The sequence below is a fragment of the Clarias gariepinus genome, chromosome 4 (genome assembly GCF_024256425.1).
Source record: "Clarias gariepinus isolate MV-2021 ecotype Netherlands chromosome 4, CGAR_prim_01v2, whole genome shotgun sequence".
Lineage (NCBI taxonomy): Eukaryota > Metazoa > Chordata > Actinopteri > Siluriformes > Clariidae > Clarias > Clarias gariepinus.
Window position 1 is genome coordinate 30,034,647 of NC_071103.1, and position 13,396 is coordinate 30,048,042.

The 13,396-nt window shown below is 38.6% G+C and overlaps 1 protein-coding gene across 7 annotated transcripts in view; it reads left to right on the forward strand.

Moving 5' to 3' along the window:
- The window catches only part of LOC128520094 (receptor-type tyrosine-protein phosphatase mu-like), a 223,872-nt gene that overhangs the window by 169,306 nt on the left and 41,170 nt on the right, over window positions 1–13,396 (forward strand). For 4 of the 7 annotated variants that reach the window (XM_053494125.1, XM_053494128.1, XM_053494127.1 and 1 more), the window contains 2 exons: window positions 1,079–1,214; window positions 2,884–2,913. In XM_053494125.1, coding sequence (XP_053350100.1) covers window positions 1,079–1,214; window positions 2,884–2,913 — 166 coding nt within the window. The remainder of the gene's footprint in view (window positions 1–1,078; window positions 1,215–2,883; window positions 2,914–13,396) is intronic. The other 3 variants (XM_053494126.1, XM_053494129.1, XM_053494131.1) reach the window with 1 other exon arrangement.

A 13,396-nucleotide genomic window follows, 5' to 3' on the forward strand; every position in this document is an offset into this window, starting at 1 on the left:
CTGAGAGGTGCTGGTTATCTTACTAGAACAGATGTTGATTCCTGTGTCCATGGAGCGATCAGTCGTCACCGCCAGACCAGGGAACAAATGTCTTGGGAAGGAGTTATCCTTTGACACATTTCCTCTTCGTTTTATTGGCTTCATTGGTTTTTGATTCTTTTACATTGCCACTCACCATATGTGACCCAGATTTGAATATCCAAAGGCGATAGAGAGACTATAATTGTAGGCATGGAGAGGAAAGGAAAAACAATAGAATTGGAGAACCATGGTTAATGGGTTTATCTGCTCCTCTCAGGTACATAAACACTGGAGAAAAGTAAGCAATCTAGAGTACGATAAAGAGTAAGATAACTACGTTATGTATGCACAATCACCAAGGGTTAAGTGGCGTTTCCACAGTAGGTGATGATGTGTGGGGGATTAGGCCTGGCAGAAAAAAAATAATCTGAGGGTCACATTAAAAATTCCATTGGAATAATCATTCTTTGCCCTAAGGAGCTAGTGGTGCATATGAGATGAGGCACTCAGATATGTACAGTGTATCTCTTAGGGAAATAGGCTGAAATGTGTTTCCTGAATTGTTTTAATGGCTAGCCCATCCTTGCTTAGGGTTTATAAGCAGAGGATTGGAATAAACAACCTGGGGTTGGGGGTGGAGGGCTTATCCTGAACTAGTTGACACATTTTTATTTCCGTTTTGTTTTAATTATAATGAATTAAAAGCACATTGGCTTAATAATTATCTGCTACCTTTCCAGAAAGACCCAAGATGATGAATTTAACAGTAAACAAAAAAAAAACCATCCTCTCCTGCAGTTAGTTTTGGCCTGTACACACTTGCTAGACTTTCTAATCAGTTTAGTTAGTTTAAATTTCCAAAATAAAAACCAATTAGTGGATTAAATTAAAGCAATGCCCCATTTGAGCTTGCCACCGCATGACAGTGAAAAGCGGCCCCTCCTGTGATTTTCTAATTCATCCCTCTAACCTGAGATGCAATAACTTTAAAGCTTGTTTAGCAAAACATCAATGCCTCACATTTAAAATAAATGACTTAAGTTGGACTTGGTTTCAGGGGCAGCGACCAGTAAACCGGATGCAGTGGAACCAGGAAAACCGACAGATCACACAGTGAAGATCGCCGGAGTCATTGCCGGAATCCTCCTCTTCGTCATCATCTTCCTCGGTGTAGTGCTGGTGATGAAAAAAAGGTAAGATAGATAGAGTTATAGCTCTCTAGTGTCTTAATAATGGACATGTTGTTATAATACTCGTTTTAAATCGTGCAATGTACTCTGATTCTGATTTTAAAATACTGCTTAAAGAGCTGCTTGTAATGGTTCTGTAGTAAACAGATAGAAATGAAACCTAAGTGATTGTGTGCACATCATCACATAAATGTGAACTCTAGTGAACCTGCACTTTTTTTTTTCTCTCGACTCTCAAACACACCCTTTTTTCAGCTGAAGACAGAATAATTGAATCGATTGCTCCGTTGACCGCTATTAAACCGGTTGCGGCACCAGCGTATGACACATGATGAAATATTCATATTTTTCCACCATGCCGTACTCAAACAAATGAACATGTATTAATGACCCTGCAACAGGAAAACATTTCTAAAGTTTATCACACTCAGTAGAAAAAAAGCAAAGCAAGATAAGAGGGAAAATTTGATGAAAGCTTTTTTTTTCCCCCCAAAGAGAAGCCTAGGGCATGTTGCTTCAGGGAGGTTTACATTAGCTCCCGTCCTCAGCTGGAGTGCAAAGCCCTTTGAGTTCTGCACAAAAAAAAAAAAAAAAAACCCAGGATGGAAATCTCTGCAAATAGCCCGACGTCTTTAGAGAGCAACGAGCCACTAACGCGCTCTGTGTAAGTAGGCTAGTGACTTTGAATAGTCAGGATGTAATTTGAAAAGAGGAACGAGACAGAGAAAACATTTTTTTAATCCGAGTCATTACCTCATCTGAATAAGGATATTCATCTCTATTGACTCTGCTAGCGAGGTTCGGAATGGGCAGATATGTAAAGAGGCGTATCTTAGTTTTGCTGACAAAGCAAGACAGGCTATTACACCAAATCGATTATTTGTGTTTTTAGTTTAGTTTTTTAGCATAATGAGCTTGGCATGTCAGGTTATAAAGAAATGTGACTGAATGGGGTAAGAACTAGAACCATGATTGAGACAGACACGTAATAAACTGTACATTGGACAGTTATTTGATTAGCCCTGGAATATGTGTTAGTCACTGTCACAGCCTTTAGATATACTGTGTTAAAGCCAGCAGTGCATAGAATATGTAGCAGTAGAAAACTTTCTTCCTGTTTGTCTATCTATCCAGCTATAACTAATAAAAAATTGCGCCCATTTTCCCAAAAGCATCATATTGTTAAAACGATTTAAACCGCTAGACAGGGTCTCTAAGGCTATATAGTGTTACGGATAATGTTTATGCTTGGACTCTTTTGGGAAATCAAACTCTATCCTAACAGCTTTACCTGTAGCCCTGTCTTTCTTGATCTTTCCATCTCTGCTATCTAATGTGACAGCAGCAATTTTGCTTGAGTAACAGCTTCCCAGAGTTCCTTTCGCCTAACGCTCTCTTGCGGTGCATACTTAAGGAATGAAGAAGTTTATTTGGCAGTAAGAGCTCTTTTCCCGTCCGCCCCTCTCCTCTCCCCCCCTTTAGTCAGTCAGAGGCAGGAATCACAAGAGCTTGCCCTTACAGCCACTCGAGTAGCTCCTCACTTGTGTCACCATATCAGGTTTTGTTCATTTTCTATTTTTCAGACATTAATCTTTTTTACTTTTTCTTTCCTTCCATTTACATTCTCCCCTCTCCACCACTGCTTTAATCCTTCCACCACCCCACTCGGCAGAAGAACCTATCACTCCTACACTTATTACCTGTAAGTAACCACTTTGTGAAACGCTTAGTTGCCATGCTTTCTCTCCACCACACCGTTTGATATTCCATGCATGAAACTCAGTGGCTTCCTTCCTCCTTTCAAACTGAAGCACAGTGTTCTAGTGTTCTTGCTGTTTGGCACTGAAATAACAGATTTTGTCTGAAGGTGTCTATCACTCAGGGTCTGATATTTCCATCTTTCGTGCCATCTAAGTGTTATACTTTGCTATAATATTCGCATAAAAATCATACACAAGCACTAAGAGTGCTGTATTTCCAAATCGTAAATGAAAACCTCTTGCAATATAGCATTTCTTATCATGAGATGATTCTGCACTGCTCCAGTTTGAAGGGTGATGTTGTTATTGACTTATCCCTTACAGTTTTTCCTTCATGAATAACGAGCTACTGGTTTTCCCCTTGCTATAAACAGAAGACAGAGGGAAAGCTGCGTGCTGCTCAGACCTTAATGCAGTGAAATGATGACTAACCTGAAGCCTCTGCCATCCCACAAACATCACACAGACACAAGACCAGCCGCGCTTGTGTCTTCCTGTAGATCTAACCCTAGTCTGCATCCTGTCTCACCCTGCCATTATTTCTTACTCTTAAATCTTTAAGTCAACCATTTAACCAAAGCTCATCTCACAGCTTCAGTTGGTTTTCCTTCCATGTTTTGCTTTGGTTTGGTGCATGGCCTTGCTGACAGCATGCAAATCCTTCTTTTGCTTTATGCTTTTAAAAAAAAAACTGCGTTTTCTCTGTTATTAGACTGCGGTCATTAAAACTGAAAGAGCCAGACGTCCCTGTCTAGGCCGAGAGTGAGGCAAGCTTCAGGGAGAGGAGAGAGCAGTTACAGACTTTTTTTTGTATTTGCTTAAGTTTATTTTTTAGTCATAATTAGATTGTATTACAGCACCAAGCTTTCTTTATTAGCCATGCTTTAATCCATTCAACAGTTCAGAGTTTCTCTTTGGTACTAAATGGTATTTTAGAAGGAATTTGACTTGGCTACAGCGTATGCCAGATTGCTAGCTGTCACTGTTCCCCGAGCTAGTGTTTAAATAAGACTCTTCAGTACGTCTACAGGGGCTGTAGCTAATTCCATGATGGAAGGAACAGGTTTCTTTTTTTTTTTAGACATCACTATATTTAGAACCGTGGACATGCTTAAATGTTACTAAATGTTGGTCGAGTCTTTTTATCCAAACATGGTTTCTTCATAGCAAAACAGGAAGTTAATTGAAATAGAAATGCATCTTAAATAGATTTTTTTCCTTTCATTCCTTCCATTTCCCATAATTTTTAAGCAAATCCTATAGCCGTCTATGTTATAATGATGGCTTTAGATAAGGGTTGTTTACCTACGACATAAATAGTACATTTCATTAAAAAAATTTACACATTTAGATGTACCTTTTAAAAAAAACTCGTAGAGCAGTTTTGTTAATTTGATTAAAATTTTGACGTCAAATTTAACTTTCATTTACAAACAATAGATACATAAAATAAATAAAAAATATTTTAATTAATTTTAATTAAATAAATTTAAATTAATCCTATATATTTTTTGTAATTAACATGTAGTTTTATTTATTTATTTATTTTTTACCAGACTTTTAAAGGCCAATTACAACTCTGTGTAAAGTATGTTTTGTCATTTTTTGAGAAACAGTATGACGGTGCTGCTTTCTCCCTCACTCCCTTAGATAGATGCTGCCACAGATGTGGCATTCATAAAACCTGTGAGGGGCGCCTCTAGCAGGATCTCCCTCTCTCTCTCTCTCCATCACTCGCTAGTGCTTAACAGGAAAGGCTTCGAGACAGGCCCATTTAACTCAGTCCTGTGACAGAGTGAGCCCCGGTGTGCGCGAGCCTTAATTAAATCCTGTACCAAGAGCTCACGCAGAACAAGAATCAAATTAATTGCAACAAGGGGATGTGCATTTGTCTCATTTGACAGTGTCTGTGTGCTGAAGAAGAGCAGCAGGTAGAGGATGTGTAGAGGGAAGATGAGGCAATTTGCACCCTCTTACCACAAGCCTGATAGATCCAGGAGCCATCAAGAGTCACCTTTTGTCCAGGTGCCTTGTTCGTTGCCAAGAAACCCTCAGTCAAGTTTAGCAGTTCATCCCACTGACCCTTTCTAACAGCAAGGGGATATGATAAGTCAGCTTGGTAACACTTTGTAAATGAGTTTTCAGCATACAGTAATTTATTCAGTGGGCTTGGCTGAGCAGCAGACACTCCACCATGACTTGAAGTTAATTCATTAGTGTTAATTGGTGGATGGGAGTACACCTGGGGATTTACACAGAGCAGCCACACTGTCATACAGCCCTCTGGAGGGAATAGAGAGATTGCCAAATCTTAAAGTTATTCTCAAAGGTATGTGATGTTTCAGTGATTTTCAATTAACTATTATAAAACTATTATAAACTATCAAATGATTATAACTATAAAATGATATTATATTACTATTATAAAACCTCAACTAATACATTAATGTACGTTATCATTAGACACTTTTTTCTTTACCTGGGATGATAAGGCCATTATACAGGAGCTCTTTATTGACAGCGAGCATTCAGCAAGAACATTACGAAGAGCAAAATGACACACGTGTTCTAGGTTGTGTTACCCACACAAACGACAGCGTTCTTCACAAATCAGCACATAACAAGACCTTCAACATGCTGGCAGCCAATCCTTAAACTTGCTCTACATCTGGCTTTTTGAGAAGACTAGTGAAAACATGCTAAGAGCCAAATTACAAGCCACTGCAAGGCCTTTGTCAGGTAACAGTGATGTCCTTTTAGGAAAAGCTATACACCTGGTGCTTTCGATAAACCATACTCTATTGATGATACTTTGTATCTATCTTTATGATTCTATGGTATTGTGTGATTTACTGTGGATACAGTGAAGTAAAGACGAAAGTGAGCTTGACAAATTGTTGCTTTTCAAACATTGCTGTGGTTGCAAGGTCGTTAATTTCTTATGAGGAGTGTAATTATATTTTTCTTGATGAGTCCTTTATTGTTTATGTCTATTATTGTTATGATTCAAGGTCTGAATAATGACCAGGTGCTATGATGTGGCCCAATGTAAAGCAACTAATTTTTAACAACAGTATGACATAAAGTGTTTTACTATGTCAATTAATTTAGTATCAATGCCTTAATCTTAATTTTAATATTTATAGCTACATTGATATAATGGGGAGACATACACGAGGAAAGATCCTTTTATCATCTACATTATGGCATCTATAAACAGATATTACCTCACCAGGCTCTTCTTTTTTACCAAGAAAAGTTATTCAGCTTACTACATTACTGTGAAATTTTAATGTGAAAAGCTGTTCATCCTGAAGACGTCCCAGTATCTGAAGATTAATTTCTATAGACTCCCTTTTAAAATGCTAAATAAACATCTTTCCTAAATTTACTGGTGTAAATACTTAGTTTGACGATCATCCCTAGATGTATTAAGAAACAAATGGGACTTTTCTCTTTTGTGCTATAAATCAAACATAATAGCTGTGTGAAGCAGGTCTACATCTGAGAGCATGGAGCTTGCACTTATTAAGTTCCATTATGCTCAAGACTAACCACGCTCTGTTCTGTACTTCTAAATGCTACAAGGTCGTACATGAATCCAGTCCTACATGCACTGAGCGCTTTGAAATGAGCTTCAGAGTGCTGCCAATGACATGAGAAAGCATACACTGAACATATTTCTAGTTCTAGTTTAAATGTGCTTGGGAAGTTTTAACCCAATCAAATTAATTGGTTTGAAAGTGACTTTTAAATAGATGAAGATAATGCATTGTGACTCAGGCCTGATCAGAGAGACATGAAGGAGGTGGTATAGGAGACAACCCAAAGTGTGTACAGAGAGAGACCCGGTGATGCTGTGTGATCAGCTCTGTGTATGGGGGTCAGTGTTAATGGAGCCGGGAAAGGATGTTTCCAGATCTAGAACAAGCAGCTGCCAGCAGTCCCTTATCAGCATAGAACAGTTATTTAATTTTAATTTAATAACTCATGTGTTTTCTGAATAAGAAATAACCAGCTATTAAATGAGCTTGATACAGATGCTATATGTGCCAGCTGTTTTTCGCACATCTCTCTAAACCCCAATGGTGCTGATAAGTCTGTGCTGTGACAGATTGTTGATGTAAGGTCTTACAAGTGTCTTGCGATGAGCAGAAGATGCGTTGAAAGAATATGATGTGCATCACCTGCACACAGTGTAATTAAGCTGTCAACATGCAATGTCTTAAGGTTCCTCTTCCTGTATGATCTTTCACGCATGAGACACACATCTGAATCATAATGCAGTTTAAGTTTACTTGCTCATCTAAACAAGCAATTTATAATTGCAAATCTGATTCACTCAATCTTTATTAAGGTCAAAAAATAGTTGTTTTTTCCTTTTATGATTGGCCAGGCATCATCCCAAAAATCAAATTAAATTTAAATTTTTGTGCAGATGTCTTTGCAAAAGTAAAGCAGGTGTTTTTTTCTGCCTTACCTAATAAGAATTCCTGTTTGTAGAATATTTGTCATACTTTTTCAAGGCCACCCAAAGTTATTTTAGCTACTATCACATATCTACAGTATATACACCGAAACAATAGCATATCACATTTTTAAAGCTATTATATACAGTATATTATATGTACCATTTATAAACTATTTCACATATTGTAAAACTATTTTAAATATAATAAATTATCATGTAGAACAAAAAGTGATCATTTACCTGAACCTTTTTGCCTTTCTCATGGTCGCCACACCAATCATTCGATCTACAAGTTATTGGCACAGGTTTTACGCCAGACGACTTTCCTTCCACAACCCACCAATTTCTCCAGGCTCAGGATGCCTTCAATCTCTAGTGGCTGGGTATTTTATATTCACATAAGGTTAAAGACCTTGCTAAGGGTCCAATAGTGGCAGCCTCATTAGACATTATTGATCCTCTTAAAGTCCTTAAACCCAGCAGGTCAGATTTGAGCAGTTTTCTTTTTCACCATGTTATTTCAGCAGTCTTTTAAGATTGCTGCTTGTAACACTGTATGAGCTCATACCAAAAAAAGTCTTAGGAGACTAGTGTGATAGGTTGTTCTCCATGACACATTATACAATGATGATCTTCTAGATTAAAACCAATCTATGTTGTTATGCTTATATCATGGAGCTGTGTGCTCAAGAGACTTTTAGAGTCGATCATGGCTGAGTAAAGTAAGACATTTGTAGAGACATGCTCCCTGCAGCCACAATTTAACAATCTACTACTCCTTTACATCCTGCCTTTTTAAATCGACAGTGCTGTGTTTGTAGCTGTTCTGTGAGCTTTGCATAATTCTGTACCATCCTCCTTATGGGTTGCTTCGAAACAAGCATGACAGTCAGACACCCTTCCATCATTAATTACGTATTTCCTGTATAGGGTTGCCGTGGCCTGAAGCCTATCCTAGGGAGCTTAGGGTACATGGCCGAGTGCATGACTTGGGCCTGTGGGAAAAACCCACCCTCCAAGCTCATAGAGAACATGCTAACTCTGTACACAGAGCAGAGGCAGTCCTGGAGGTGATAGTGGTAACCCCTAAGTCACCACGCTGCACAGCATGATATATCAATGAGATATCAGTCAGTGACTGAGATATCAATAAAACTTTTTAGTCACTGACAGAACCGTGTTGTTCGGTCGCAGTGGCATTAAATCTGCTGCAAGTGATTATGTCACATTACACAGCCTACTGTATAGCCACGTATCTCAACTTCAGTACCTACATATCTTTTCTTTTAGTTTCACTTTAGTCTCTAGGTAATAAGCTTAGACCAGTTCCTACAAAGCACAGTTCATGCAATCGCCCTTTAAAAAAAACACAACCCCTCATTAGAGGGATTTCTGACAAAAGTGTCATCCTTTGTAAATGTCTCGGAGAAAACCTAAAGGTGACCCCAGTGTGTGTTTGTAAAAATGCACTTGATGCCATCGTGACAGCTCATCCCAAGCTCCAGTGCGCACACTGCTCATTTGAAAACCCTTTCATCATCGTTGTACATACTAATGGATCATTCGTCCTGATAATCCGTCATTGGTTTTTGTTTTTGTTTTGTTTGTTATTTCTGCTTCGCATGTGGATTTGAGCCAAACATGAACGATATTAACAGGCGTACATACAATATGTGTTTTTGCACAATAAATGGGTATTTGTTGTGAAAATAGGCTCAAATCTATTAGAATTAATCTGCTTTTCCACAGGCATGTGAATATACTCGTAGACCCAAATAGTGATTTGCTCCTCAGTGGGTGTTAAACAAAATGCATTATGCACATCACTGTAATTATTCTGTCTTTTCAGCTACTAACAACACTTCCAAAAATGCCCTTTTTATAAAAATCTGCTCTGCTCTATAAAAATCGGTTCTGTCCAAGTATTCTAATTATTGATGAAGATGTCACAGTGTTCCTGTGTGTAATGCCTCAGCTTTTACCCCCAAGGTCAGCATCAGCGCAACCCTATCAGACGTCCAGATTTATAGCTGTAAATGATGAACAAAATGGGTTTCAATGCGATGGTGGTCTGGACAGAGTGCCTTGCTCAAGGGTACATCTGCAGCTCTGCTCTCCAGAGGCCCGGGCCATCACAGCTTCTAACCACGTAGAGCATGGCAGGGGCTTTTATTTATGTTTTCCTGTCAGGAAAAAAAGAAACGTACATCTTTTTAAAAGGATCTTTCACTGTTTTTCATCTCTTCCATCCGAAACCCTTTCCATGTGCTCGGTTTTAAGTTTTACCTTCAAATTGAAGGGCAGATGGAAAGGAGTGGTTCATTTTGAAACCAAAAAAAAAAGAAAAAAGGCAAAGAGAAACGGAAAGGTTTAGAGAGGAAGTCTGTAGGGACGGTGACAAGCATAAGGTATGCATGGGCAGTAGATGTGTTTTCCATGTGTCGGGTAAAAGCACAGCAGGATGTTCCTGGGTGGTTGTGTATTTCAGCTTGTCCTTCCTATGCCAACCATTTCAGCATAGCTGGAAGCCACAAAATAAACCGAAACATGTCCCAGCATTTTTACTGAAATCTTAATCTAAGGCACGCTTTCTATTGTATCTTGGACTATTTAACGAAGGAGATTCCAGGATTTGGACTCCTCAGTGTAGCTGCTGCAATATTAGTGTTGCGCTTTAAGAGAATCCGAACCCAGACTGGTGGAACTGTGGCAGGATTTCCAAGGTGCCAGAGCGGCTACAAAAAAGCATCACTCATCTGAAGTGATGGGTTTCTCTCTCAGCTGGTGTCATACTCTTAAAGCCCGTCAGCAGCCTCTACAGCACTGGCTTCCTTCTCAGGATTGATGGTGCCCGCTTAGCCTCTGAGCACTACCATGTCATCTGTCTCATGTCACTTTCTTTTCCACCAGCAAGTTGCTAAGAAAGTGCTTTTTTATTGTACGTACTGTATGTCAAAGTTTTCAGTCAAAGTTTGAGTACCTTCTAGATCTAAGCAATTATCATATCCTTTTTTTTACAGTAGGTGCTGTGTAGAGCCGTATACAGTATATGGGTCATAATTTATCGTTACGCATTATGGCATCTGGTTTCCAGGCATTGTTCCCGTCCCTAAAATTTCATCATCACTTATCGGACGATCTCCGTAGAGCACTTTCACATTTGTTTTCCATTTTCTCTCTGCTTGCTGTCCTCATTGCACCCTGCGACAAAGTACATTCTGACATTTGCAAGGAAATAGGCTGCTCTCGCTTTTGTGAAAATTCCCTGCCGTTTTTTCAGATAGGGCTTCAATTGCTCCTCCTTCCCAGGTGACTGCATGAAATAGAAACGATTTAAACATCTCAGGCAGAAATGGATACAATGTTCCATGGATGTGGTGCCTATGAAGTTTAAAAAAAAAATTACTATATTTTTCTAATAGAAACAACGAGAAAAAAAAAAAACGTCCAGCAAAGTTATAACTAACAGCATTTACATATGACTTTAAGTTCCATTCATGAGAAGCTAGTGTTCTTCCAGATGGTAGGCAGCATCTGCTATTGTTGAAAACATTATCATTTGCAAAGGTAGAAAATAAAACCCCGGACAAATGAGCTTGAGGGACCGCGTTTTGTCGATCAGGACTTATCTGCCAGCTGTGATGTCGTTGATAATGAGCTTATCCGTTCACACACATGCTAGAGTCACTTTTTCAAGGCGTTATAAACCCTGGGGGCTAATTCGGTACTTTTGATCTGTTATGTGTTCCTCTTGCCCGTGTCATTTCTACATACTTAAAGGGCAAAAAAAATTGCTAAAGAGTAGGATGTAAACAGAATTAATAGTTTTTTTCTGTCTTGTTTTGTCTCGGTGCAGTTACTACAACAGATTTAATAGAAATCAACCTCAGTGTTTTGTGCTTTTTTATATCATGGTGACTCAGTTGTTAAAGCTAAGAACGACTGATCAGACATGAGTTATGAGTTCAAACCCTATCACCCCCAAGCTGCACGGCTTTGTTACTGACCATGGCAATCTTAACCCTGATTGATTATTTCTAGCTCAATTGTAAGTCGCTTTGGATAAAATAAAAGAATGCTTCAACTAAATAAATAAATTTAAGTCATGTGATTCCGAGCATTTAATTTGTAAGGTTCTTCTTTTGTGCATAATGCTAGTGCATTCTGGGAGCACTGACAACAAAAACGCCTTGTTCATTTCATTTATATTTCACTTTCTACCACCTGGAACACTTAGCGGCAATGAGGGCAATATAGAGAGATCGTTATGCATGACTTGGAGCTGTATTATCTTTATTTTACAATGTGATGACATTTTTATTTGGGAATAATTGTGGTGTAAAAATAAATTATGGTAATATATTTTTCTCATGTATATATTTATGTATTATTTTATTTTTAAAGAGGTACTAACATTCTATTGAACCATTAAACATGCTGTGTAAATCTGAGTCTAAATGAGAATCTGTAAATTCTGTGAACTCATGAGTCTGCCCCTCGGTGCCTTTTGTATTTATAGTGTTAATAGAACTAATTCCCAGGCACCAAATTACAGATTACACATTAGATGACAATGTACGTTAAGTGTCACTCCGGCAACAAACAAATTTAGGGAAACAGCTAAACTATTAGTTTCCTGTTGAGTCTCCCACTTGTAGAAAATGTGGGGAGAGTGAAGGGTGCTGGCGGCCATCTGGAAGCAAACTCAACGTCGAAAACCTATGTAGAGCTGGTGACTGCGGGAGACCTTCATTAGCTCACGGCCGTCTATTAGCGGGGACTACGCTCTGCTGTGTTTAAAGGTCACCTGCCGCTTTTCTTCTTTCAGTTGTTGCAGTAACGGCATGAGATACAATTACACCCATCAAATTTACCATAGGCTTTGGGTGAAATCACAAGGTCTCGCATTTAAACTCCTACTGTCTTTAAGAGATTTTTCCTTCTCTTCAAAGAGATGAAAGGGAGGAGGAATCATGGTTTATGATAGGAATGTGCAATAAACTCCTATTGTTCTCATTTCCTTAATTTTAAACGGCAGGACTCTTTGTGTTTGCTCTGGAGCGCTTTAGCTTGCGCCTGTCTCTTGAGTCATTAGTGTTGTGCAAGCTGGAATTTGTCCCAATTTAACAGCTCTGATTATTTCCCTGTACATGAATGCTTTGAAATGAGCTCAGCTCTGCCATCTTTGTGATTATCGTGCTCACTGTAATTTTCCAGCACTTTCTGCAGACACTTTAATTTGTTTTTACGTGCAGCGGGAGAATGACTGCGTGGTGACGAATCTTTGCCAATGCAAGCATCTAAGAGGAGATGCTTATTTTCATGAGGCCGAGGGTCTGTAAAACGTTAAAGTGGTATTTGTAAAGTGCTGCAGGAGAGATTTAGGCATCTGCAGTTATAGAAAGATGTCTATACTTGTAACTGGACTATTACTGTGTTGGAAATCCCCCTGCAGTAAATCTGATTTGATTAATTTGGGATGTAAATTAGCATGCAGTTGAGAAACAGCCATTTAAACACCAAAGCTTAATCTATATGCATCCGGTCTGAGTTGTTTTCTCCATACAAACACTTTGCCTTAGATTTAATGGCTTAATGGTTTTTGTCAGCTTGATTGTCGCAGTAAATTTCTGCTGAAAGTTTATGCATGGCTTTATTTAGTCGATATCAAATCAATTACTGTGTACGCTGTTGCAAGCGTATGTATATTGCAGGAGTTTTTTTTTTGGAAGGCAATAAATTTAAATTCAGAAAATATTTCCATTAAACCATCAAATAATCATTTATAATAGATGTTCATAATGAGACTTGAAGTATTTATTGTAAGTATTTATCGGGGGGGGGGGGGTTGTTCTCAGTAAGCCTTCAGCTGGATTAATATGATGTAATCAAAACAGACAATATGAAATGCCATGTAATACATAAGGAGAAAGGTGTAGGTCAAGCACCATGGT